At 44.0% G+C, this 23,586-nt stretch overlaps 2 protein-coding genes across 2 annotated transcripts; both read left to right on the top strand.

The window, feature by feature from the left end:
* Positions 1–13,847: 13,847 nt before the first annotated feature.
* mrps14 (mitochondrial ribosomal protein S14) lies at positions 13,848–16,706 on the top strand. Its single transcript, XM_029725699.1, has 3 exons — positions 13,848–13,957; positions 15,269–15,433; positions 16,200–16,706. The coding sequence occupies exons 1-3, from the start codon at positions 13,886–13,888 to the stop codon at positions 16,380–16,382; spliced, it is 420 nt and encodes a 139-aa protein (XP_029581559.1). The 5' UTR covers positions 13,848–13,885; the 3' UTR covers positions 16,383–16,706.
* A 4,352-nt stretch (positions 16,707–21,058) lies between these two features.
* cacybp (calcyclin binding protein) lies at positions 21,059–23,467 on the top strand. Its single transcript, XM_029725698.1, has 6 exons — positions 21,059–21,209; positions 21,654–21,861; positions 21,989–22,085; positions 22,206–22,305; positions 22,408–22,502; positions 22,675–23,467. Exons 1-6 carry the CDS (start codon positions 21,192–21,194, stop codon positions 22,853–22,855), a joined length of 699 nt encoding a protein of 232 aa, XP_029581558.1. The 5' UTR covers positions 21,059–21,191; the 3' UTR covers positions 22,856–23,467.
* Positions 23,468–23,586: the final 119 nt, after the last annotated feature.

Here is a 23,586-nt window from a genome sequence, read left to right as displayed (position 1 = left end):
GAGTGTTTGCAGTGCTAGTGTATGTAGTGCATCAGTGTATCTCACTGTGCCCAGGATGATATGTTAAGCTCAGGTCCATAGCAGATCAGATCAAACCACATGACCTTAACAGTAGCTGTAGATAATGTAATGAAAAGTGGGATCTTGGAGGATGGTTGATCATGGAGGACATCAAGTCGATCCAGGTCCGGGGAAGGGATACGGTAGGCTTCTCAGAGCATGACAGAACCCCTAGAAGACATCAGGTGGGTCCAGGTCTGGGGAAGAGATACAGTAGGCTTCTCAGAGCATGACAGAACCCCTAGAGGACATCAGGTGGGTCCAGGTCTGGGGAAGGGATACGGAAGGCTTCTCAGAGCATGACAGAACCCCTAGAGGACATCAGGTGGGTCCAGGTCTGGGGAAGGGATACGGAAGGCTTCTCAGAGCATGACAGAACCCCTAGATCCTGAAGAACAGGAGCCGAGTTAAAGGGAAAGAGAAAGAGACAGAGGCATAGAAGGATGCAGAAAGAAAACACACTAGATCCAGGCCAATTTAAATTGTCCCCATATTGCTTACACCTATCCAATCCGCTCAGGTCTACACAAGTGTATAGGGTGTAAGGGCTAGGGGTTGATTTGGGATTTAGGGATAAGCTCTTTCTCAATTTGTCTTTTTGTCTTCAATTCGTCACGTCCTCTTGCTTTGCCTCCTTTTTAAAACGGATTGGACGAGAATATCTGAGGTTCCTCGCATGTAAGGGCTAAAGGACTGTATTATTCTTAGGGTTGCTGGTTTGGTTTTGGCATGTTCGCCTCCGGGCGCCAGTTAGAACGCAATGATGGCAATGCACAGTGAACGGTTGACTTGTAGATTACTTGGAGGAATAACAGTATGTAACAGGCAAAGTATGTACAGGGTTATGCGTTGATCACTAGGAAGGCTACTGCGTGTACCACTGATCCATAACTATGGGTGTTGAAGAGTGAATGTGTGGTTTCTCTAGGAGAGAGCAGAATACAATAGAAATACAATACATACATAGAAATACAATGACATTATATGACACCACTTACAATATAAACTATAAAGGCATCACTATAACTATTTTATGACATATAAAGGGATTAAACTAAAGCACCACTAGGTGGCAGTAGTAACACATCAATGACTAGGCCATTAAAAATTACTGGATGGATGGAATATGACTAATTCCTATGAGGACCCCGGAAAGGGTGGGAGCTAATACAATTTCCAACGTAACATGCTCCGGTGCCATCTTAGGCTTCACCAACTAATAATTACTAACTCTCTTAACAGGCCAAATACACTGAAGAGGCACACTAATGTGCTATAATACTCAAAATGGTATGCATACACAAATATAATTCACAGAGTGTAAGAGCACCCTTATAACCGAAATGATCGCGACCCATCATCCATTAATAAGTAAACACCACGGACGGACCCCACGTCACACCTAGTGTGAGAACAGCTCGAGAGAGGAAACCGTTCGTACAAACCATCCGTGCAACTTATTTACCGACCTGTGTCTGTGCCGGTTTTGATATCTTTTTACCATGTCAGAGGGTATATACGTGGTCAGTGGACGGTTCTGAAAAGATATGCGTTGTTTGGATCACCGAGCAGTATCCAGGAAATAATTTAATAAAACTGTTAGATACTACCACCCCCCCTTCAAATCAAAACCAAACATGGATGTCAATGTTTGCGCGCACATGCTCCATTCTGCTTCCTGTCTGCGGCAACATGTAATTAACTCGCATGATGGGTTAGTGTTATACTGCTAGACCGAAATACAAAATCTCGGTCTAGAAGGCGGGCAAGTTCAAGATATAGCACAAATGAATTGTATGTTTAGTTAACAACTGAATCTGATTTGTTCATCGCTGTTCCGACACAGTTTATAGATAGAAAAGAAAGAAAGGATACCTGTTTTAGAAGTGTTTGTTTCTTGAGGAGGGGTACGACTGGCAGTCGAAGTTGGAGAGAAAGCAGCCAGTGGTCAGACATAGGAGGGAGGAGGGGTTGGGGTCGGGTCGGGTTGAGTGGGCAGGTTGTTGGGCAATCGGATGTCACTAGACACAGGATTTCATCTGAAGGAAGAGGAGAGAACCACTAACAGGATGAGGACAGGAAGAGGCAGAATCAGGAGACAGGTGGGAGAATTATTCAAACAGAAGGGAGAGATGATAGGTTTTACATCATCCAGATATTTTTCATTAGTGTAGATTAAGAAGACACAGGGAGAGAAAGCCATTTGGACAATTGAGATGTTTGTCACTTGTTATTTACTGACAGATAAATCTTGAGGGACAATCAAGGCGGAACGACATGGTTGTGGACGGAATTGCAGAATCTCCACATGAGACCTGGATGGAGTCTGAGGACAAAGTGAGAGAAATGATCTCTGAGAAATTGAAGATGGACCACAGAAAGATTGAGGTGGAGCGAGCCAACAGGACTGGAAAACCCACAACCGGCCCATGTGATAGGCCCAAACCGATAGTGGTCAAGTTCCTGACGTTCAAGGACAAGGTAGCTGTTCTGGAAAGAGCCAAGAACTTGAGAGGAACATATATCTTCCTCAACAAGGACTATCCTGAAGCTGTGCACCAGAAGAGGAAAGAACTGATCCCAGCCATGAAAGCTGCCAGAGCGTGTGGGGACATTGCTTACATCCGCTATGACAGGCTCATTGTCCACTCTACCTCCCAGAAGCCTGGAAGGGATGAGAGAGCCAAGCCTATGGGTTCGTAGCTTCAACCCTACAGCACACACACACCAATTGATTAATGGATAGCTGAATGTATATTTTTTTCTCTTGCTTTGTTTGCTCTTTTCAGTATTATGTCTATTTCTGATAAGCTACCCAGGAAAGGCCTGAAAATAGTCCATATTTATATTTGTAGCCTTAGAAATAAGGTTCATGAAATCAGAAACTTGCTAACACCAGATAACATTCATATATTAGCCATTTCTGAGACTCACATAGATAATTATTTTGATGATACATCAGTAGCAATACAAGGAAATAAAATCTATAGAAGGGACAGAAATGCTCATGGGGGAGGTGTATCTGTATATTTTTAGAGCCATATCCCTGTAATCCCTGTGTCGTGCTTGCAGGTTAACTTGGCACTTCTAAAGCCTTTTCTTTTGGGGTGTTGCTATAAGCCACCAAGTGCTAACAGTCAGTATCTAAATAATATGTGTGAAATGCTTGCTGGTGTATGCGATGTAAACAGAGAGGTCTACTTTCTTGGGGACTGTCACAACTTCCGCCGAAGTCAGTCCCTCTTCTTGTTCGGGCGGCTTCGGCGGTCGACATCACCGGTCTTCTAGCCATCGCCGATCCACCTTTCATTTTCCATTTGTTTTGTCTTGTTTTCCCAAACACCTGGTATTCATTCCCTCATTACATGTTGTGTATTTAACCCTCTGTTCCCCCCATGTCTGTGTGTGTAATTGTTTATTGTTGAGGTTGGCACGCTTCCGGCTGGTTTGAGCCGGGTTTCTTTTTTACCCATGCTTTGTGGCAGCCTGTACTTTGTACTTGTGTTTTTGTACTTTGTGCTGCCTCACTGGTTCATTGGGCATTTGTTTTGTGACGCAGTTGCGTTCTGTGCAAATGATTGCCTTAGAAAAGTGCTTTGTCCACTCATCTCTGCTCTCCTGCGCCTGACTTTGATGCACCAGCTACACTCACCTCTTGACAGGGACCTGAATATTGACTGGTTTCATCAAGCTGTCCACTCAAGAGGAAGCGTATTACTGTAACCAATGACTGTAATCTGGTTCAAGTTATTAATCAACCTACCAGGGTGTTTACAAAAACTACAGGAACAAGATCATCCACATGTATCGATCACATTTTTACTAATGCTGTAGACCTTTAGAACAAAGTTGTATCTGTACCCGTTGGATGCAGTGATCACAATATTGTGGGTATATCCAGGAAAGCCAAAGTTCCAGAAGCTGGGCCTAAAATAGTGTATAAGAGATCAAACAAAAGATTTTGCTGTGACTCTTATGTGGATGATTTTAAAACTATTTGTTGGTCTGATGTGATTAATGAGGAGCATCCAGACACTGCACTTGATGAATTTATGAAATTGCTTCTTTCAATTATTGATGAACATGCACCTGTTAAGAAACTGACTGTTAGAACTGTTAAGGCTCCATTGATTGATGAGGAATTGAAAAACAGTATGGTTGAAAGAGATGGGGCAAAAGGAGTGGTTAATTAGTCTGGCTGCACATCTGACTGGCTTACTTACTGCAAATTGAGAAATTATGTGACTAAACTCAACAAAAAGAAGAAGAAACTTTATTATGAAGCCAAGATCAATGATATAAAGAATGATGGAAAAAAACGGAGTAAATGAAATTATGGGCAGAAAGACAAATTCAACTCCATCTTTCATCAAAAGAAATCACGCACCAAACTTGATGGGGTCAGCAGGAGCTTCAGCGCCAACCCTGTACATGGAGGAAAGAGTTGACCAACACTCCACCCTGCTCCACGGTCTGGGGAACGCCATGGATCAGGTGTTGGCGCGCATGGAGAGCTGGGACCGAAGCGCTCTCGGCCCCCTGAACGCGGCAGGTCAACAGCCTGCGCCCCCACCAGCACCCACAGCACCCAGTACCAGTGGGGTGAAACTCGCTCCCCCCAGGGAGTACGATGGGACGGCCGCTGGGTGTAAGGGCTTCTTACTCCAGTTGGAGTTATACCTGGCGACCGTTCGTCCCTCTCCCTCGGGGGAGGAGAGCGTAAGCGTCCTCGTCTCCTGTCTCACGGGTAAGGCCCTGGAATGGGAAAACGCCGTGTGGGACAGTCCGGACTCAGCCAGGGACAACTACCCAGAGTTCACCCGCCGCTTTCGGGCAGTATTCGATCATTCCCCGGAGGGGAGAGCGGCAGGTGAGCGGCTGTTTCACCTGAGGCAGGAGACGAGGAGCGCGCAGGATTTTGCTCTCGAGTTCCGGACCCTGGCCGCGGGAGCAGGGTGGAATGAGAGGGCCCTTATAGATCACTACCGTTGTAGTTTGAGGGAGGACGTCCGCCGGGAATTAGCCTGTCGGGACACGACCATCACCCTGGACCAACTGGTGGATCTGTCCATCCGACTGGACAATCTGCTGGCCGCCCGCGGACGTCCGACCCGGGCCCTGCTCATTCCACCCTCCAGCCCTCCTGCTCCCACGCCTATGGAGATAGGGGGGGCAACAGCCAGGAAGACTGGAGGGGGAGTTCGCTCCTGCACCTCATGTGGTCGCAGAGGGCACACTGTGGACCGGTGCTGGAGAGACTCACCTGGGAGTCCAGAAGGCAGGCAGAGCACTCCTTTGACACCTCAGGTGAGTCAGCACCAGCCTCACCCAGAGCCCCCTGTCCGTCACATGTATGTGTCAGTGTCTTTTCCTTGTTTCTCCCCTCACTCCCGGTTTAAGGCGCTAGTCGATTCAGGCGCGGCGGGGAGTTTTATGGACCGTGGGGTCGCGGCTAAGTTAGGGATTCCCCTGGTCCAGTTGGACCAACCCTTCCCTGTGCACGCCCTAGACAGTCGACCACTAGGGTCAGGGCTGGTCAGGGAGGTCACTGTGCCACTGGTCATGGTAATGCGGGGGGGTCATGAGGAGCGGATTAGTCTTTTCCTCATTGATTCCCCAGCGTTTCCAGTGGTTCTAGGGATTCCCTGGCTAGCCACTCACAACCCTAAGATTTCGTGGGGACAGAGGGCTCTTAAGGGGTGGTCAAATGAGTGCTCGGGCAGGTGCATAGGAGTTTCCATCGGTGCGACTACGGTGGAGAGTCCAGACCAAGTCTCCACCGTGCACATTCCCTCAGAGTATGCCGATTTGGCTATCGCCTTCAGTAAAACGAAGGCGACCCAATTACCACCTCATCGACGAGGAGACTGTGCGATAAACCTCCAGGTGGGCGCTGCACTTCCTCGTAGTCATGTTTATCCCCTGTCTCAGGAGGAAACAGCAGCTATGGAAACATACGTCACTGAGTCTTTGAGGCAGGGATACATTCGGCCATCTAACTCACACGTCTCCTCGAGCTTCTTTTTTGTGAAGAAGAAGGAGGGAGGTCTGCGCCCGTGCATTGACTATAGAGGTCTAAATGCCATCACAGTGGGTTTCAGTTACCCACTACCTCTCATCGCCTCGGCGATAGAGTCATTTCACGGGGCGCGCTTCTTCACGAAATTGGATCTCAGGAGTGCATATAATCTGGTGCGTATCCGAGGAGGGAACGAGTGGAAAACGGCATTTAGTACCACATCTGGCCATTATGAGTACCTCGTCATGCCGTATGGGTTAAAGAATGCTCCCGCAGTCTTCCAATCCTTTGTGGACGAGATTCTCCGGGACCTGCTCGGTCAGGGTGTAGTGGTGTACATCGATGACATTCTGGTCTACTCCGCTACACGCGCCGAGCATGTGTCTCTGGTGCGTAAAGTGCTTGGGCGACTGATGGAGCATGACCTATACGTCAAGGCTGAGAAATGTGAGTTTTCCAAACCAGCCGTCTCTTTCTTGGGGTATCGCATTTCCACATCAGGGGTAGTGATGGAATGTGACCGCATATCAGCCGTGCGTAATTGGCCGACTCCCACCACGGTGAAGGAGGTGCAGCGGTTTTTGGGATTTGCCAATTACTACCGGAGGTTTATCCGGGGCTTTGGGCAGGTGGCGGCTCCCATTACCTCACTGATGAAGGGGGGCCCGGTGCGGTTGCGGTGGTCCGCGGAGGCGGACAGGGCCTTTAGTCGTCTGAAGGTTTTGTTCACCGACGCTCCGGTGCTGGCGCACCCGGACCCCTCTTTGCCCTTCATAGTGGAGGTGGATGCGTCAGAGGCTGGGGTAGGAGCCGTGCTGTCCCAGCGCTCGGGCGCCCCCCCCAAGCTCCGCCCCTGCGCCTTCTTCTCTAGGAAGTTGAGTCCGGCAGAGCGTAACTATGATGTGGGGGACAGGGAGTTGTTGGCTGTGGTCAGAGCCCTGAAGGTTTGGAGACACTGGCTTGAGGGGGCACGTCACCCTTTTCTCATCTGGACTGAACACCGCAATCTGGAGTACATCCGGGCGGCGAGGAGACTGAACCCGCGTCAAGCCAGGTGGGCGATGTTCTTTACTAGATTTCAGTTTAACATCTCGTATCTCCCAGGTTCCCGGAACACTAAGGCCGACGCACTGTCTCATCTCCATGACGCCGAGGAACGGTCCACCGATCCCACCCCCATACTTCCAGCCTCCTGCCTGGTGGCACCGGTGGTCTGGGAGGTGGACGCGGACATCGAGCGGGCGTTACGGACGGAGCCTACGCCTCCGCAGTGTCCAGTGGGTCGTAAGTACGTTCCGCTCGGTGTTCGCGATCGTCTGATTCGGTGGGCTCACACGCTTCCCTCCTCGGGTCACCCAGGGGTTGAGCGGACAGTGTGTGGTCTTAGTGGGAGATACTGGTGGCCCACCTTGGTGAGGGACGTGAGGCACTATGTCTCCTCCTGTTTGGTGTGCGCTCAGAGTAAGGCTCCCAGGCACCTGCCTAGAGGGAAATTACAGCCCCTCCCGGTTCCACAACAACCATGGTCCCACCTGGCGGTGGATTTCCTGACCGATCTCCCGCCGTCTCAGGGCAACACTACGATCCTGGTCGTTGTGGACCGGTTCTCTAAGTCCTGCCGTCTGCTTCCGTTACCCGGTCTTCCTACGGCCCTGCAGACCGCGGAAGCCTTATTCACCCACGTCTTCCGGCACTACGGGGTGCCCGAGGATATCGTCTCAGATCGAGGCCCCCAGTTCATGTCCCGAGTGTGGCGGGCATTTATGGAGCGACTGGGGATTTCGGAAGCTGGGTCCGCGGTTTGTGGGGCCATTTAAAGTCCTGAGAAGAATAAACGAGGTGTGTTACAGATTACAACTTCCTTCTTATTATCGTATTAACCCCTCGTTTCATGTGTCTCTCCTCAGGCCGGTGGTAGCTGGTCCGCTGCAGCAAAATGAGGTACGGGAGGTCCCTCCACCCCCCCTGGACATCGGGGGGCCCCCGGCGTACACAGTCCGGTCCATCTTGGACTCCAGACGCCGGGGGCGAGGGTCCTGCAGTACCTCATGGACTGGGAGGGGTACGGCCCGGAGGAGAGGTGCTGGGTACCGGTGGAGGAGATATTGGACCCAGCGCTCATCCGGGAGTTCCACAGCCTCCATCTGGATCGTCCTGCGCCTCGCCCTCCGGGGCGTCCTCGAGGCCGGCGTCGGCGCGCTGCGGGAGCCGCGCGTCAGGGGGGGAGTACTGTCACGACACCGACGGATGGTGGCGCCCCTCCTCGGCCGGGCGGAGCTCGGCGGTCGTCGTCTCCAGCCTACTAGCTGCCATCGATCCTTTTTTGTTTCACTTTCTGTTTGTTAGGTCTAGGTAGGCACGCACCTGTTTTGGGTTAGTTATTAGTAGGGGGGGGGTTATTTAGTTTAGCGTAGGATGTCTGTGTTTGTGCGTGATTATGTTTCTTGTCCGTTTTGTGTGCTTGAGGAACGTGTGCTGGTTTTCCTCTGCCTGTGGTTGGTTTCTTTGTGTTCACCACCGCAGAAGTATTTAAGGGCTGCATCCCTATTTTTTGGCGACCACATCTATTTTTTGGAATAAAGAAGTGTGGTCAAGAATTCTCTGTCTCCTGCGCCTGACTCTACCTCTCCTGCTTTCTTGAGCCAGCCCGTGACAGTGCTAGACCTCAGCTGAATCTGGAAATGTATTGTGTGGCTATTGAACAAGTTGAGGAGACTAAATTACTTGGCGTTACCTTAGATTGTAAACTGTCATGGTCAAAACATATAGATTCAATGGTTGTAAAGATAGGGAGAGGTCTAGCCGGAATAAAGAGATGCTCTGCTTTTTTGACACCTCTCTCCAAAAAGCAAGTTCTGCAGGCTCTAGTTTTGTCTAATCTTGATTTATTGTCCAGTCGTGTGGTCCAGTGCTGCAAGGAAATACCTAGTTAAACTGTAGCTGTCCCAGAACAGAGCGGCACATTTTGCTCTTAAATGTAATCAGAGGGATGATATAAATACTATGCATGCCAGTCTCTCTTGGCTAAGAGTTGAGGAGAGAATGACTGCATCACTTATTTTTATAAGAAACATTAATATGTTGAAAATCCCAAATTGTTTGCATAGTCAACTTTCACACAGCTCTGTCACACACACTTACCCCACCAGACATGCCACCAGGGGTCTTTTCACAGTCCCCAAATCCAGAACAAATTCAAGAAAGCGTACATTATTATATAGAGCCCTTATTGCATGGAACTTCCTTCCATCTCATATTGCTCAAATAATCAGCAAACCTGGTTTCAAAAAACAGATAAAGCACACCTCGCGGCACAACGCCTCTCCCCTATTTGACCTAGATAGTTTGTGTGTATGCATTGATATGTAGGCTACGTGTGCCTTTTTTAAAAATGTATGTAGTTCTGTCCTTGACCTGTTCTTGTCTGTTGATGTTCTGTATTATGTCATTCCGTATTATGTTTTGTGTGGACCCCAGGAAGAGTAGCTACTGCTTTTGCAACAGCTAATGGGGATCCTAATAAAATACCAAAGTTGCACTTGCTGCAGTGATTGTCACGCTGTTATAGAGGGATCGGGAGACAGGTGTAGGAATGCGTAATAGGGGTTTTTATTTCCAAAATTACAGCGTGCCGTGTAAAGGGGACGAATACAAGAATACAAAACACAGGGTTGAAACCCAAACAAAAGAGCGAGGAGTACCTTGAATAAATAACACAAGCGCACAATGATACCACACGGGACAAGACTCGTAATCATCTGTGCAATACACGCGGCACAAAAGCCAAAACACAGCACAGGTACTCACACGACCAACGGACTTTGTAACAATATACGAAAATGGTGAACCAAGGGCACACTTATACAATTACTAATCAATGGGAATAGGGGCCAGGTGTGCGTAATGAAAGTTCCGGAGGGATCAGTGGCAGTGATGGTAGGGATTTCAGAGGAATGGAGCTTTGAAAAAGAAGGGCAACATACTGCTTGTAATTGAGACGTTATGCTAATTTAAACAATTATATAATCAGATAATTCATTGTGCGATGTAAACATGGAAAATATCTGAATGTCTTGCCTCCAGATTTTTGAAAGCTCAGCTCGCATTTCTGTTGTTGCAGGGAGGAAGTTGTTTGACAGAAGCCCACGCCATGGCAGCCTGGTATGGAACCAAAAAAAAAAAAGGGATAAACTACCTATCATGAATGTACTAATTCAGCAAGAAATCAATTAATTTACACACATACATTGGTATTCAATAGGTACTGTTATTGCTAGTCTGAAATCAGCTTCTCTATTGGTAGACCCAGGTACAATCTGATCACTCATGATGACCAGAAGATTGATTAATGGAGTTCACCTATTTCCCATAACATTTCAAAGCTGATATAGCACTTGTCATAACACTTGTCATAGGCTACTTAGTATTTAAGATAGCTATTTAAATCAACTGAATTTCTACAAACACAAATAGTACAAAACAAAGCTTAGCTTAGCTAGCTAGCTAAATAAAGAGATTTGGAAAAGCTTACCTCACAGTTTTTTTCTTTCATTACGTAGCCCGAGCAGAATTTGGCATGTTCTAGCAACAGATGATAGTAGCTTCTCGAATCCTATTGTGATGCAGGGGGGACACTTTTGGGCAGGGAGACACTATTTGGCATGACAGGGCCCCTGGAGGTCAGGGCCCTGGGCACGGGCCCCTCGGCCCGGTAGATAATTTGACCATGATGACTATAAGTTCAGATAGCTGGCTTGGATAACTTACCAATCTTAAAAATGTGTGCTGACATTGCAAATTGAGTGACTGTCAGTGACTGACATAACAAGAGAAAAACTGCTGATGCACAACCAAACGTTGATATTGCAACTTGTGTATTCTACTATTCTAACTCTCAACAGTCAACAGACTGAGTTCCAAAAAATAAACACTAAGTGGACAAAACATTAAGAACACGTTCCTAATATTGAGTTAAACCCCTTTTGCCCTCAGAACAGCCTCAATTCGTTGGGCATGGACTCTACAAGGTGTCGAAAGCATTCCACAGGGATGCTGGCCCATGTTGACTCCAATGCTTCCCACAGTGGTGTCAACTTGGCTGGATGACCTTTGGGTGGTGGACCATTCTTGATACACACGGGAAACTGTTGAGGATGAAAAACCCAGCAGCGTGACTAGACCATACCCCATTCAAAGGCACAGTTGTGTTGTGACAAGGTAGGGGTGGTATGCAGAAGATAGCCCTATTTGGTAAAAGAGGAAGACCATATTATGGAAAAAACAGCTCAAATAAGCAAAGAGTCCATCATTACTTTAAGACATGAAGGTCAGTCAATGCGGAAAATGTCAAGTTTCTTCAAGTGCAGTTGCAAAAACCATCAAGCACTATGATAAAACTGGCTCTCATGAGGACTGCCACAGGAAAGGAATATAAACACATGAAAATAATTTTTTAACCAGGCAGGTGCGACACAAAAGTCAGAAATAACGATACAATAAATGCCTTACCTTTGAAGATCTTCTTTTTGCAATCCCAAATGTCTCAGTGACACAATGAATGGTCGTTTTGTTCGATAAATTCCTTCTTTATATCCCCAAAATGTCAATTTATTTGGCGCGTTTGATTGAGAAATACACCGGTTCCAACTCGCCCAACATGACTACAAAGTATCTAATAAGTTACCTGTAAACTTGGTCCAAACATTTCAAACAACGTTCCTAATCCAACCTCAGGTATCCTAAAATGTAAATAATCTATAAAATTTAAGGCGGGATAATCTGTTTCCAATGCCAAAGAAAAATAACACGGTGCACGCTCCGGTTCACGCGCACCAAAATACTAGAGACCTTCAGAGTGACACGTACAAACAGCACTACTTCTTCATTTCTCAAAAGAAAAACATTGACCAATTTCTAAAGACTGTTGTCATCTAGTGGAAGGCATAGGAACTGCAATCTGGGCCCTAATAAATCAGGTTTCCCATAGAAAGGCATTGGAAAACACAATGACCTCAACAACAAAAAAATCCCTGGATGGATTGTGCTCGGGGTTTCGCCTGCCAAATCAGTTCTGTTATACTCACAGACATTATTCTAACTGTTTTAGAAACTTCAGAGTGGTTTCTATCCAAATCTACTAATTATATGCATATCCTTGCTTCTGGGCCTGAGCAACAGGCAGTTTACTTTGGGCACGCTTTTCATCTGGATGTGAAAATACTGCCCCCTATCCCTAAGAAGTTTTAACAGATGATCTCCGCATGTGTTGCTCCTACCATAAAGCGAGGAGGAGGTGTGATAGTGTGGGGGTGCATTGCTGGTGACACTGTCTGTGATTTATTTAGAATTCAAGGCACACTTAACCAACATGGCTATCACAGCATTCTGCAGCAATACGCCATCCCATCTGGTTTGCGCTTAGTGGGACTATCATTTGTTTTTCAACAGGACAATGACCCTACATACCTCCAGGCTTTGTAAGGGCTATTTGACCAAGAAGGAGAGTGATGGAGTGCGGCATCAGATGACCTGGCCTCCGCAATCCCCTGACCTCAACCCAATTGAGATGGTTTGGGATGAGTTGGACCGCAGAGTGAAGAAAAAGCACCCAACAAGTGCTCAGCATATGTGGGAACACCGTCAAGACTGTTGGAAAAGGATTCCAGGTGAAGCTGGTTGAGAGAATGCCAAGAGTGTGCAAAGCTGACATCAAGGCAAAGGGTGGCTACTCTGAAGAATCTAAAATGAATTTTGATTTGTTCCACACTTTTTGGGTTACTACATGATTCCATATGTGTTATTTCATAGTTTTGATGTTTTCACTATTCTACAATGTAGAAAATAGTACAAATAAAGAAAAACCCTTGAATGAGTAGGTGTGTCCAAACTTTTGACTGGTACTGTATATATATACTTTTTTTTTTTTGTGGGCCCCGTATCGGCCAGGGGTCCTAAGCGACCTCTTATGTCGCTTATGCCTAGAGCCAGCCGAGGGAGGGTATCTCACATTATACACATAGTGTATAATGTGAATTTGATGAGTTGAACTGTATTCAAAATTCCAACTTAGCTCCATATTGTGTCTCTTTATTATGAACACATTAGCAGTTTATTATGTGTTAGTATTTATCCAGAAACGCATCTTCAAGCAGCTACATACGATGATGGTCTGGTGGAAAATTGTGAAAGAATTCACTTGTATTGTTTTATAAATGCTTAAGGACTGCCCTCTTAACCGATTTGATGTGAAACTGATTAAATCCAAACATTATTGAGACTCAGATATCAAATCACTTCATCACTGTGAACAAGTACTGCCATCCTTAGGTGAAAATGGGGTTCTGCAGGGAATCTCTCTCTTTTTCCCTTCTCGATCTAGTCATTAAAGCCTAATTTAATTGTATTTATTATTGTTATTCAAGATATTTTGTGTTTATTGCATTTGCATTGCACCTGACCTAAATGAGTTCACACAGTGTAAATGGTCATCACTAGTTACAATATCATAATTATGGCTAAACCCTGCCTATTCCTACAATTTCTCTCAAAACCTGATTTTAAATCTAACACTAACCTTAACTCTGACCTGAACCACACTGCTAACCTGATGCCTAACCCTAGCCTTAAATTAAGACCAACATTTTTTTGTTTTCATGAATTGTTGAGATATTGACAATTTTACTTCGTGGCTGTAATAGTGACAACCCAGTGAAAACTACATGCAGGCCAACTCCCGCCTTGTCGCAAGGTGGTAGTATTGTGCAAATCAACATTTCGAGCATTACAGAAGAAGACGTAATTGTCAAGATGGCGGCGGCCTGTAGGACTGCATTTGCGGGGTTAAATGTTTTTCACTCCTCCTTTTGTACACCTAAACAGGTATGACGTCGTTTGAATTATTGTTACATATTTCATCAAGGGTACATTTCAGTTGTGGACTTCATAGCCTGAAAGAGGAGCAGAAGACGGGAGTTGCTAGCTAGTATGCTAACGAAAGGCTAGCTCTGGTCCATCGCGCGACAACTAATTATTTACCTTTACCATAAAATAATTAGAATACTAGAATGGACATGAGCCTTCTTATGATGGGATAAAGGTCAGGGAGTTGGTCAACCATGGTTTGCCAGTGCTGTGATAAGATAATGTAAAATAATGAATTTATCTGCATTAGGCTAGCAAGGCAGTTTGAGGAGTGATTCCATACATTTTGCCAATATTACATTGACCCTGCAGTCAATCCACAGCCATACACTGGCTGAAGTCAGTTGATGAAAGGACTTAAGACAAGTTGATACAGGAACTGATATTGTATCATATCAGTACTCACAGCTTTCCAAAAAACAAAATTGGTGACATTTATGGTTTGTTTACATATGAGGCTATTTATACAGAAAATGTGTATAAAACCTGTATAAACTATTGATCATTTTTTGACAATGTTTTAGGTTGGCTAATTCTATTACACAATTTCTAATATCACATTTTATTTTCCTGCACAAGTAAAATCAGGGTCAACCCTCTACTGCCATTAATTCCAATTAGACTGGTTTGGATTTCTCCCTGACCAATATGGCTGCCATATTCACCCCATTTTGGAACTTTGAGTGTTTAGGACATTTCCCCTCTAGTAATTTAACAGGATCACTATGGCCTCTATGCTCTGATGCTTTCCATTTATCCTTTCATAGAAAATGTTTGTTTCCCTAACTTTGTTAAGTGACTACTGGCTTCAATCTATTTTCGTAACTTACCAAAGTAAAGATGTTGCTAGAGTGCTGGATAGCTTTTCTCTGCATGTGCGGTCATTCTTCTGTTGCCCAAAGGCCGGCAGATGGCGATATTGAGCCATTTCAGCTTACCGTCCAAAGAGACTGCATGCAGCCGGTTATACACTCGTATCAACTGTGTACCGGTTCGTACATTCTCTATTCAGGCTGCAAAGGCGTTTCCTTTGTATGGTAAGATGAAATGACTATTGCCATCTGCCGGCCTTTTGGCTAAGTCTTCTAACTACGAAGGAAAACGTTTGAGCAGCACTTTGTGTCCCACCAGACTGGCTTCTGATACACGTGCATGCGTTGGATCAACACTACGAGCTGTATGCGCATCCTACGCATGAACGTGGACCAGAGGTAGATCTCCTGTATGCTATTATCTGTGTATGGTTTCTCAACTTATTCTGTGTTCCAGACTCTGAGAAGCTGCTGGAGTGTGGTGGAGCAGGTCAGAGGGTACTATGTTGACTGGAGAATGCTACGCGACGTGAAGAGAAGGCAGATGGCCTTTGACTATGCAGATGAAAGACTACGGATCAATGCACTAAGGAAGAACACTGTTCTCCCAAAGGAGCTTCAGGTAGCCCACAATTATGCATATTGTGCTTCAACTATCTTTTCTGTGGTTGTAATGTTCAGTGTTTTGTTGAATAGTTTGTTGGGATGTCCTTGCCCCAGTATCTGTGCATTAGAGATGCCGACGATGAGTATGACGTGTCTTCTCTAACGCCTAGGAAGTTTCAATTCAGCTCCCATTAGACGGCAACAAAAATTATTTTTTTAATTACAAGCAACTGAAAAAAATCCTATTCGGCACCTCCAATCACTCATTACTGCCACGCACAGGTTGTAAGTCTACAATAGCTCCGTACATTGGAGGTGCCAAAGAGGCATTTTTTTCCAGGTGCTTGTACATTTTCGGAAGTACATACTGGCCGTAAAGGGAGTAAATGAAGATCATTGCCCAGTAAAACTCCATATTTGGTGAGTAAAGAATGTATTTTGACATTAACGTTAGCAGAGCTGTCGTTAATGAGAAAAGACACCTCATACTCAACGTCAACATCTCCAACGCACAGATCATGTTCTTCCTTTTTCCCCCCCTTATGTTGCATTTAGTGCCACATTGATATTGATTACTACGTTGTGGGGTTTAGAGCTTGCAAGAAAGGCATTTCACTGTACTTGTGTGCGTGACATCGAAACTTGAAACTACTGGGGTGGGATGTCCTATGATAACATCAATTATAATTTAATTAATGGTAACGACAACTTCTTTGAGTAGCTTATGTTTGATGAAATATTAAGCCTCCACTATTTTACATGACAAATAACTGTCCTTGCAGGATGTTGCTGATAAAGAAATCGCCGCGCTACCACGTGACAGCTGCCCAGTACGAATCCGGAATAGATGTGTGATGACCTCACGGCCGCGGGGCGTCAAGCGCAGGTGGCGTCTCAGTCGCATAGTCTTCCGTCACCTGGCGGACCACAACCAGATGTCTGGAATACAGCGGGCCATGTGGTGATTTTATTTATCTCAATGATGTAGTGGTAAAAAAAAACTAATAGGTGGTCATCGTTTGCAGTGAGTAAAGTAATGCTCCCAAAACCTGCAAAAGACGGGTAAACACTCATGCAAAATATAAAAGCATTTACATGCATTTATCCTCTACTACGCTACTGGTGATTAGGGTACTCATTGTCGGACGACCGGACCAACACAGTACACTATGCTGTGAAATCTATTTTTCTTTTCCACACCACTTTGAATTATGTTAATTGAAGGTTGCAACTGACAGCTTAAAGGTGTCAACTGTATTAAAACAAATAAAAGGATGTATGTTTGAATCCCCTCCTGATTTGTCTTTTAATGAGAATCGGTGCTTAGCTGTTCGTGTAGTAAAAAGCCTTATGTCAAGGATGCTCCTGAGATAACTTATAATTTTCTATGTTCAATTAACCATTTGGTATTGCTGAGAGCTCACAGTGCTCAAATGAGGTTGTCCATTCACTTGTTATCATTCTGACAAAGTGCTTTCACTAGCAAAGTGTCTTTTCCATTATTGAATGTAACTATTCAATGGCTGCGTTTACACAGGGAGCCCAATTCGTTCAAAAATGTTTTTCACGAACTGGTCTTTTGAACAATGACATCAGGTCTTTTCACAGATCTTTTTCACAACTAGTGTGGCTCACATTTATCCCTGAGACATTAACTACGTTTACATTCACACCAGTGTCCCGTTATTATTCGGGATACTCAAGTATTCTGTTTTGAGTTGACACATAAACATCATCCCGTTTACAATAACCTGAAAAAGCTTGTATCCCGGTTATGAGAAACCTGCATAAGATGCCTGGGATATGCTGATCTAAAACGGGATACTGTGGCATGTAAACATCTCATCCTGTTTACTGTTGTTTTTGCGGTCTGCGCAGGCTCAGTTGCACATATCATGGGTGTTGTGATGTTTTCATCTGACTGTCAAACAAATCACTTCAAAAAGTAGGCTACCTGCACAGTTTGATCCACCATAATTTAGCTACAATAAATAATTGCCTACTGGCTACTTTCACCCCTAATTTAGACATGTTTCTACTTATAATTTCTGACATTTGGCAGGCCATTTGTTTGTCAGCTATAGTTTGAACATGCAGCTTCTCTTCTGTTATAAGTTGTTGCCCCAGAAGACTAAAAGTAGTGCTCAGTAGAATGACTTACATCAACTGAATGAATGCATTAGTAATCTATTTCACACCGGTAAAGTAGTCGGTTTCATTTAAGGACCGGGGAGAAAACGCAATAACTCCAAAACAGTGGAAAGATTGGTCCTGTGCAAAAAGCCAAATGTCATCAGTTTGACCGGTTTTAAGGAAATGAAAAGCTGATAACTTAATAAGACTTCAGTTGGTCTTGGGTGCATGTGTTATGTGGTTGGAATACTGACTGCTTGCATAACAGTGGCAAGATAACACATTACACACATTTGCATTATCTCAAGAGATGCTGAAATAAATATTTCTCCACTCCTGTTCCCGAGACAAAATTAACATTTGTTGAATATTTTCACTGCAAGAAATGCTGTAGACTCCTATTTGCTAAATCCCTGGAGAACTCCCAGTTTTCAGACTGGCTCACCCCAACTAGACAGCAAATTACTGGACGGGCAAACAGCCAAACTGAACACTCCCATGACACGCACAGGCCGTTATCAGAACTCTCCCATTCCATACTTCACTAAACAGATCAATGCACACACCAAATAGCCCAGGGCCTTAAAAATGCCTTCCTAAGAACTCTAAATATGTATTTTCTAAAGCTGCCACCCCTAACCTTGTTGTCGTAGTATTGTTGTTTTGTATACACAGTGTACAAAACATTAGGAACATCTCTTTCCATGACAGACTGACCAGGTGAAGCTGACCCTTATTGATGTCACATTTTAAATCCACTTCAATCAGTGTAGATGAAGAGGAGAGACAGGGTGAATAAGGATTTTCAAGCCTTGAGACATGGCTTGTGTATGCATGCCATTCTGAGGGTGAATGGGCAAGACAAAATATTTAAGTGCCTTTGAACAGCCTATGATAGTAGGTGCCAGGCGCACTGATTTAAGTGTCTCAAGAACTGCAACGCTGTTGGGTTTTTCACACTTAACCGTTTCCCTTGTGTATCAAGAATGGTCCACCACCCAACATCCAGCCAACTTGACACAACTGTGGAGTCAACATGGGCCAGCATCCCTGTGGAACGCTTTCGACACCTTGTAGTCCATGCCCCGATGATTTGAGGCTGTCCTGAGGGCAAAAGGGGATGCAACTCAATATTAGGAAGGCATATTTTAAAAATGTATTATATTAAAGCTGCAATATGTAACTTTTTGGGCGACCTGACCAAATTCACATAGAAATGTGAGCTATAGATCTGTCATTCTCATTGAAAGAAAGTACTGAACAAAAATATTAATGCAACATGTCAAGTTGGCATGGGTCCCCAGATCCTCAAAAAGTTCTACAGCTGCACCATCGAGAGCATCCTGACTGGTTGCATCACCACATGGTATGGCAACTGCTCGGCATCTGACTGTAAGGCGCTACAGAGGGTAGTGCGTATGGCCCAGTACATCACTGGGGCCAAGCTTCCTGACATCCAGGACCTATATACTAGGCGTGTCAGAGGAAGGCCCAAAAAATGGTCAAAGACTCCAGTCACCCAAGTCATAGACTGTTCTCTCTGCTACCGCACGGCAAGCAGTACCAGAGCGCCAAGTCTAGGACCAAAAGGCTCCTTATCAGCTTCTACCCCCAAGCCATAAGACTGCTCAACAATGAATCAAATGGCCACCTGGACTATTTCCATTGACCCCCCCCCCCTTTGTTTTTACACTGCTGCTACTCGCTGTTTATTATCTACGCATAGTCACTTTACAAATGACCTTGACTAACCTGTAACCCCGCACATTGACTCGGTACCCGTACCCCGTGTATCTAGCTTCGTTATTGTTATGTAATTTTCTTGTGTTACTTTTTTGATTGAGATATATTTTCTTCACTTTAGTTTATTTTGTTAATATTTTCGTAACTCTATTTCTTGAACTGCATTGTTGGTTAAGGGCTTGTAAGAGCATGTGCATGTGACAAATACAATTTGATTTGTGTTGGTCCCATGTTTTCATGAGCTGAAATAAAATATATTGTATGTGTATGTATATTACTGTAAATATTGATCACATTCACATTCCTTGTGTATGATCATATATTTTGATACATTGAATGTTAATATTGTGTTATACATTTTTTACTTCCTGTTTCAGGAAGTGATGTCACTGAGTACTGCCCCTATATATAAGACCTTCCACCCCCACCTGGGATATGGATGCATGATGAAGACCTAAGGGTCGAAATGTTGTTATAAATAAATATCACCTGGGAGCATGAGCAGCAGTGTGTGGCATTTTCCTTTCTGTTTTCCCTGAAATAAAAGATCCCAGAATTTTTCCATATGCACAGAAAGCTTATTTCTCTCATTTTGTGCACAAGTTTGTTTACATCCCTGTTAGTGAGCATTTCTCCTTTGCCAAGATAATCCATCCACATGACAGGTGTGGCATATCAAGATGCTGATTAAACAGTATGATCTTTACACAATTACATGATCGTGCTGGGGACAATAAAAGGCCACTCTAAAATGTGCAGTTTTGTCACACAACACCTTGCCACAGATTTTGGCATGCTGGCTGCAGGAATGTCCACCAGAGCTGTTGCCAGATAATTTAATGTTAATTTTTCTGCCATAAGCAACATCGTTTTAGAGAACTTGGTATTAAGTCCAACTGGCCTCACAACCGCAGACCACGTGTAACCACACCAGCCCAGGACTGCTTTAATAAAGCCCCTTTGTGTGGAAAAACTAATTCTGATTGGCTGGGCTCCTCAGTGACATGTGGGTAGGCCTGGCTGCCAAGTCGGTGGGTCTATGCCCTCTCAGGCCCACCCATAGCTGCGCCCCTGCCCAGTCATGTGAAATCCATAGATTAGGGCCTGATTAATTTATTTTATTTGACTGATTTCCTTATATAAACTATAACTCATTCAAATCGTTGAAATTGTTGCATGTTGCCTTTATATTTTTTGTCAGTATATAAGAAGCGGTAGATCAGTTCTATGTGCACTATTTGTATGCTTTCTGTTCTTAAGTTTAGTTTTTGTGTCTTTACTTTCAGTTTTGTACACCAGCTTCAACCAGCTGAAAATACAATGTTTTTGGTTATTGACATTATATTTCACAGCGGTTTAGACTGTACGTTGATTCTCAACACTAATGAAATTAGGCGATATATTAGAATTTTATCAACCAGGAAATGGCAGAGCGATTTCGGCATATTGCACAAGTGTTTTGCTAGTTTAGGATTTTACTATTCGATAATTATATATGATTGATGTTATGATTGTAAATGTGTACAATTCAGTGTGACTGCGAGAAACCAATAAAACGTACTACTACTGCGTCTCAGAGCAAATATAGTGCTTTCGTCTAAATACACTGACGATTTCTATTCTGAGCCAAATAGTAGTTGTACTTGTTTCCGTCAACTCTGGTAATGTGAAAGAAAAGTGAAAAAAAAGATTAATAGGCAAATTGATTTTCAGGTATCCGTGGACATTGTACAGTGCACATTTTGACCGATAGCGAAAGGTGAAAATATTGACGGAACTCAAGTGAAACACCAATCGCTCTAGACGGAGCATTTTCATTGTTACAAAGGAGCACTGGAAACTTCGCTGTTCATCTATCCAAAACACACCCATACAAACCTTACAGAATAAACGACGAAATGGACCTCAGCGAACAGGTAATTAGCCATCTTGTTATGGGACTGCTGAGGATTGCATGAAAATAGCCCGGTCAAATTCTTCTCAGCTTGGTTACTTGCCAGTTTGCTACCAATGCTTATCTGGGACGTTAACGTTAGCAAGCTAGCTAACGTTAGCTGATGTTGCGCCATAGAATTGGAAATGAGCTAGAATACTTAATTCTAGTCATTTTAATATTATCTAAATTGTACACAGTTTGTACGGGCCAGTAACGTTAACAAAATATTAAGTCAACCGTGGCATGTCAAGTAGCTAGTTAACTTTAGTTAGCTATGTGTGTTAGCTTAATGTTGGCGTTTTGGTGTGGCAGCTAATTTACTTGTTAGCTAGCTAACGAGTGAGTTGCTTACTAGCTAGCTGTTGCAAATCAATGTTTGCTAACTAACGTTAACTTTATTCTCGATGGTTTTTTATATACTTAGATCAACCAGTTGGAGACAGACCTACAGGAGATCGCCAGTCTTCTGGAGAAGTCTGAGAGAACACGTGTTCAGGATGTCCTCAAATTGGAACAGAAGAAGATTGAGAAGGAGATTTCAGTGAAGCGACATCAGAAAGAGCAGCAGGCAAAAAGGGAGGCAGATCCAACCTCTGCCTCAAAAGCATACACAGTCAAAATAAACAACTATGGTACTACATTTGTAATATCCAAAAGTATTAATTGCTTTCCTAGCAGCTCAGCTAGCAAACACTAATGTAAAAAATGTAGGCAACAGCAACTGCTGCTTTTACAATGAATGCATGTTCTTTGACGCAGGGTGGGACCAATCAGAAAATTTTGTCAAAATCTACATCACCCTCAATGGCGTACACAAGATTGCACCAGAAAATGTGAAGGTCACTTTCACAGAGAGGTAGGCTATGCATTAGTCATGTCACATTGATAAATGCTTCAATCCCTTTTTTGCTCTCTCTTAGTCAACACATTTTCCTGTTTTTATTTTATTTAAACTGATATTGTTTCCCTCATACAGGTCTTTCGTTCTACTTGTGAACGATTTGGATGGGAAGAACCATCAAATGACGATCAACAATCTTCTTAATCCTGTTGATATTCAGGGCAGCTCTAAAAAGGTGTTTGATTATTTTGGATTTACATCAACATTGTAAACTGCAATACTTTATCTTGGCAAAGTGTAAATGACACATCCCTTGTCGTATCCTTATTTGTTATAGATTAAAACGGATATGGTCCTGGTAATGTGTAAGAAGAAGACTACCAAGAAGTGGGAATGCTTAACACAGGTGCAGAAACAGACCAAAGAAAAAGAGTAAGTCAAACACAATTTAGTGTGCTAAGCCAAATAATTGAATGGTTCAAGATTAAATCACTCTTAATTGATTAGACTTGTAATGGATATTGAGCTGTAACTTTGACACTTCAAGATGTTTACTGCCAAACCTTTTTAGAGAAATACAAATAACATTGTCGCTTTTGCACAGTAAGCCCAGTGTAAACCCAGATGAGAATGCTGATCCTAGCGATGGACTAATGAGCATGCTGAAAAAGATGTACTCTGATGGGGACGATGAGATGAAGCGCACCATCAACAAGGCCTGGTCTGAGTCCCAGGACAAGAAAGCCAAAGGAGATGGAGACATTAGCAACATGGGCATGTTTTGAACCTGATCCACCCCCTCTAAATCATGTGTCAAACTCATTGCACCTAGAGCCGAGTGTCTGCATGTTTTCACTCCTCCCTTGTACTTAATTCATGAATTAAGATCACAAATTATTAAATAGCTCCCCTCACCTGGTTGTCTAGATCTTAATTGTAAGCAAAAACCTGCAGACAGCGTTTCCCAAACTCTGTCCTCAGCTCATTCAAATGATCTAAACTTGGTGATTATTTGAATCAGCTGTGTAGTGCTAGGGCAAAAACCTAAACGTTCCCCCCTTGGGATCCCAGGGACTGAGTTTGGAAAACTCTGCACTAGGCCCTCCATTGAATGAGTTTGACACCACTGCTCTAAATCTACCAACCTTCCAGTCCTGCATTCGTTTTTTTATTTTTGTACATTGATTTTGCATTCCAATGCCCTCTTAGAAGTCCTTAAACTGGTTGAAAATGAAAGTTTGCAGTACTGTTAATCCTCAAATCATTCAAAAGGTGATAACTGTTAAAATCCCACTTCATTAGGAAGATCGCAAAGTATATTTGTGAAGGTAAAATTGCATTCATGTATGTATTCATTCATGCATTTCAGAATAAAATGTAAAAGTTATTCACTCTAATTAAATGTTTCTTGTTGCCTTCCATGGTCTGGTTCTGAAATGCAAGTGAAGTGATTAAGATGCAGACCCCAGAGACATTTACATAAAAAGGGATTGCCATTGTTTGAATTACGGGGGGC

This window comes from Salmo trutta, chromosome 31, assembly GCF_901001165.1.
Source record: "Salmo trutta chromosome 31, fSalTru1.1, whole genome shotgun sequence".
Classification (NCBI taxonomy): domain Eukaryota; kingdom Metazoa; phylum Chordata; class Actinopteri; order Salmoniformes; family Salmonidae; genus Salmo; species Salmo trutta.
This window is presented reverse-complemented; position numbering and strand designations above follow the sequence as displayed.